The sequence below is a fragment of the Mytilus trossulus genome, chromosome 14 (genome assembly GCF_036588685.1).
Source record: "Mytilus trossulus isolate FHL-02 chromosome 14, PNRI_Mtr1.1.1.hap1, whole genome shotgun sequence".
NCBI lineage: Eukaryota > Metazoa > Mollusca > Bivalvia > Mytilida > Mytilidae > Mytilus > Mytilus trossulus.
The window spans coordinates 20,605,414-20,610,651 of NC_086386.1; the positions used below are offsets into that span (position 1 = coordinate 20,605,414).

The 5,238-nt window shown below is 35.5% G+C and overlaps 1 protein-coding gene across 1 annotated transcript; it reads left to right on the forward strand.

The window, feature by feature from the left end:
* Window positions 1-4,406: 4,406 nt before the first annotated feature.
* LOC134697563 (uncharacterized) lies at window positions 4,407-4,802 on the forward strand. The gene has a single exon (XM_063559845.1). It carries the CDS (start codon window positions 4,407-4,409, stop codon window positions 4,800-4,802), a length of 396 nt encoding a protein of 131 aa, XP_063415915.1.
* The last annotated feature ends 436 nt before the right edge of the window (window positions 4,803-5,238 follow it).

Here is a 5,238-nt window from a genome sequence, read left to right on the forward strand (position 1 = left end):
TGTCAGGTCATTAAATATTGCATATTTTGGCTTTAATATTGATTCACTGATAGAGTCTTTGCATCGGAACTAAACACATTTATTTCTAAAAAACAGTTGTTGGCATGACACGGGTTATGTACTTCTCATATATTTTATGAAAGTATGATACTAAACCCCTAATGGGAGGTATTGTGCCTGATATTCATATGATGAAGACATAATCTTTCAATCAGTTCAATTGAGGTCTGGAGCTGTCATGTCAGTTAACTGCTAGTAGTCTGTTGTTATTTATTTATTAATGTCATTTTATTTATTTTCTTTTGTTACATCTTTTGACATCGGACTCGGACTTGTTGAAACGTTGATTTCCTTATCAGTTATAGATCAACACTACATGTTTGGTGGTATATTGCATCTGCCGTATGTAATCATCAAAGAAGATGGTGCAATGTTTAGCGTCCTCAAACCGATTTTGGCCCATTCATTATTTCTTTCTTTGCAGTTGTGTCTAAGGGTTTAAAATCCGTTGTCATGACAGGAAAAAACGTCGATACCCCTTTTGCTTCCAGAAATTTGCATAACTTGCACAAAATAACACGTCTTTGAAACTTAAAAATAGTAGTGAAAGATCGTTAGTCATGACTAAGCTCAGTTGTAGACAATTCCATGTCTTTTAAGTCCTTTATGATTAAATTGGTGTTCATTTCATCACGTCGAAATATTTTTACAAACTTTTTTTGATACGACCGTATAATTTCTGGTGTTGCTGGTCCTGTTGATAGTGTAACGTCTTTTCTCTCAGTTGTGTTATTTCGTCACCATTGTCTATTAGATATACAAGATCAAAAACACAAGGATCCTTCATTACCTAAAAATAATAGAACACGAGATTCAACTAATTTGGGTTTTAATTTCATATCATTGTTATCAACAATTTTGTTTGTTGTGGGAAAACTAAAAAATCAAAGATTCATGTTGACACTTTTAAAACTTCAAATTAATTCATATCTCATTTTAATTCAGTATAACAACAGTTATTTACGGTTTCCCTGTTTGTTAATACATATTGTGCTTCAAATTGTCGATTTTCTGGTTATGTTTGAACTTTCTGACGTAGTTCAGTGCGTTTTTATTATTACCATTTCCATCTTATTGTATCGTTACCTACAGTTTTGATATTTCAAATGATATTATCCACTTATTAGGTTCCAAACACGTATTGTTATCTATAATAAGTTATGTCAATGATACCGAATAAATCAAACATAAGGAATGAAATATTATTATACGACATGAGTGGTGTATACATTTAAATTGAACCATGCGAAAAATGAACGCACTTTGTAGTTTTAATTTATATTAAAAAAATGGCCATAACATAAACATATATACGACATGCAGCCATTATAAAGAATATGATAGTCTTTTTTCCAATTATAAGGCGATAGAAAGGCTATCCAACGCATTGGAACATTTGCTTATATATAGGAAACTTACAGTCTCTTTGTAATATATTATATTTCTTATATTTCTGTTATTTGTATCATACAATCATCCTGACATAAAACAATTAAAATTACTGATTTGTCACGTATACACATTTACATAACAAAGTGCAACCACTTAAATATGTGTTCAGTTTTGTTTTATGCAGTTAAAATATAAAGTTAAACGAACTACATTTAGAAATTAAAACTACTGATTTGGTGATGATTCAATTGTTTGAATGAAAAGGGGACATGCTTGTACTATTAATGGATGCAGAAAAGAAACAGTCGGTATTTGGACACTCTATATCATAGCCGACCCTAAACGTAATATATGTAAGTAAGCATGCACCAATATTGCTATAATTTATCATGATGATTGCATACAGATAAAAGTAAAATCACAGAAATACTAAACCCCGAGGAAATTTCAAAATGAAACGAATGAGCAACAACTGTCATATTCCTGACTTTTATGTGTTATAGATTTTTTTTTCAATTTGATCTGATAACCATGTATTTAAGATTAAATATGATACAATGTTACAGAGATCAGAACGCAAACATTTATCTAGAATACACGTGTATACGGTGTGCTGGTGGTATGTACCACAGGATTGTGTATGCGTCTAGTGTGATAAGGGCCATAGGCTCTATATCACCGCTGGCTAGCCTGCTTTGTGGGTGAAAAGAAAGCCGAGTGCGTAAGTCTTTCTGCCAGTACATAGCCTCTACACTATTCAAGACTTCTACAATGGCTCCCCGCGACAGCACATGGTAACTAGGATCTAGCATTATTGTAGAGGATCTCGGAGCAGCAAGGGCCCTAGAGATGCAGTGTGTAGGCCCACCGACGTGTGGACACGCCCTTGCACTCATCAACATTGTCCAAACTATGGGTAAATAGTACCGCTGCCTTGTAGTTAGATCTGGGAAGATCAAAAAGCTATGGGAGCAGACTCAGAAAGAAAAGCCGGGAAGATTAAACTCGTCAGTCATGGCAGGCAACCGTCTATGGGAAGGAAAACGTAGACAACAAAACTCCATCCTACAGGTAGTAGGTTTCTCGTATGGCTAATCCCCAGACAGAATAAAAAAATGATGATAACGGAAACCCAAGATACATTTAGAAATCAGCATGAGGATAACACCTCTGCTGTACAACATGGTTTAAGGGACATGACGCTGGTGGATGAATGCCCACGGGAAGTCCACAAGCTGACACCCTTGTGAACACCAAAAGTTAATATACTTCTAAGCAGTTGGAATGTAAGAACTATGTATGCCACAGGTAAAACTGCAGAAGTGGAGAGGGAAATGGACAGATACAATATAGAAATATTGGCCTTAAAGAAGTTAGATGGCTAGACAGTGGAAAGCTTACACTTCAAAATGGCAAAGTATTATTATATTCAGGCAGGAATGATGGAATATATCAGGCAGGAGTTGGAATGATGCTGTCAAGTCAAGCAAAAAAGGCACTGATTGAACGGAAACCAATCACTGAGAGACTAATGTATGCCAGATTCCACATATCAACCATTAAAATAAGTATCATCACTGTATATGCACCGACCAACGATGCTAAAGATGAAACAAAAGAAAGCATCATAGAACAGCTAGATAGAGTCATAGCAGGAACACATAAACATGACACCCTATTAGTAATGGGAGATTTTAATGCAAAGGTTGGAATGAACAATGGAGGTCATGAAAACATCATGGGAAGGCATGGAATAGGGAGAAGAAACGAAAATGCAGAAAACCTCCTTGATATTTGTCAAAGGAACAACTTAGTCATTACTGGCACTATCTTTCCACACAAAGACAAACACAAAGTAACATGGATATCACCAAACAAGACAACAGAAAATCAAATAGACCATATCCTGATTACAAGACAACACAGAACATCAATACTGGACACAAGAGCTATGAGAGGAGCAGACATTTGCAGCGATCACGAACTCCTCAAATGCAAATTAAAAATCAAACTTAAGAAAAACAAAATAGTAACAGATACTTCAAGAAAGAGATTCGATACCGCCAAACTACAACGTCCAGAAATAAGAAAAGCAATTACATCCAACTCTTAGACGAGCTAGAGGACATAGAAACATGCTGGGAAGGTATAACAAAATGCTATAAAGAAACAGCAACTAACACCCTAGGTTTCAAAGAGCGTGGGCAAAAGCCATGGATCTCCAATGAGTCATGGAAACTTGTAGATGAGAGAAGACAACAAAAGGAAAGAACTAACAGCAGTAGATCAGAACAAGTCAAAAACAACTTACATGCCAAGTACAATGACAAAGACAAGGAGGTGAAGAAAAGTATGAGAAATGACAAAAGGCAATGGACAGACAACTTAATAGAAGAAGCAGAAAACGCAGCAAAGTAATGGCATGATGCAAACTGTATACGAAGTAACAGGAACAATTTGCCATGAAAAACAGAAACCGCCACAAGTCATCAAAGATAAGTCTGGAAATCCATTATCTAGCCATGATGAAAAACTAAAAAGATGGAAAGAACACTTTCAAGAAGTCTTGAACAGACCTGAGCCTGAAATACCATTAAACATCAATTTAAACTAAGAAATCGAGGAAAGAAATTTAAATATAGGTCCAATCACGAAAGAGGAAATTTCAAAAGCATTGAAAAGATTAAAAAACGGGAAGTCAGGAGGTATATATGGCATAACAGCTGAGATACTAAACGCAGATTCAATAACAACCACCAAGTATTTACATACACTTTACAATATGATATGGATTGGAGATGAAATACCAAAAGATTGGAATAAAAGTCTGATAGTTAAAATAGTAAAGAAGGTAGATAGAACATGCTGCGATAACTACAGAGGCATAACACTTCTTTCTGTGCCAAGTAAGGTTTTCACAAAAATCATTATGCAAAGAATACAAGAAGGAATAGATGAAGAGCTGGAAAGAACAAGCTGGCTTCAGAAGGGGTAAAAGCACTACAGAACAACTTTTCACATTAAGAAACATCATTGAACAATGTTCAGAATGGAATGCTCCTTTATACATCAACTTTGTAGACTTTGAAAAGGCGTTTGATTCCATCCACAGGGAAAGCTTATGGTCCATCTTAAAAGCTTACCACATTCCAGACAAACTCATCACAGTTATAAAACTCTTTTACGACTCATTTGAGTGTGCAGTCATAGACGAAGGAATACAATCGGAATGGTTTAAAGTAAAAACAGGAGTAAAACAAGGATGTATGATGTCTGGTTTCTTATTTCTATTAACCATTGACTATGTCATGAAACAAACGATTAAAGATCAAGAAACAGGAACCAGATAAACATTTACCAACAAACTAGAGACCCTTGATTTTGCTGACGACCTAGCACAACTGTCTTCAAATTTCCAACACATACAACTGAAAACAGATAAACTTCACGAGAATGCCAGCAAAATAGGACTTACGATTAACTCCTCTAAAACAAAAGTAATGCGGATGAACACCACAAATAACAACCCATTGAAGTTAAAAGAGAAAGACCTAGAAGATGTCGATACCTTCACTTACCTAGGAGGAATAATAACAACAAAAGGTGGCTGCGACAATGACATGGACAACAGGTTGAAGAAAGCTAAAGGCAAATTTAGCAGGCTAAGAAAAATATGGAGATCGCCGGTACTGTTATTTAAAACGAAGGTCAGGTTATTTAACAGCTTAGTAACATCTGTTCTACTATATGGATGTGAAACCTGGAAAACCACCGAACAAGACAAGA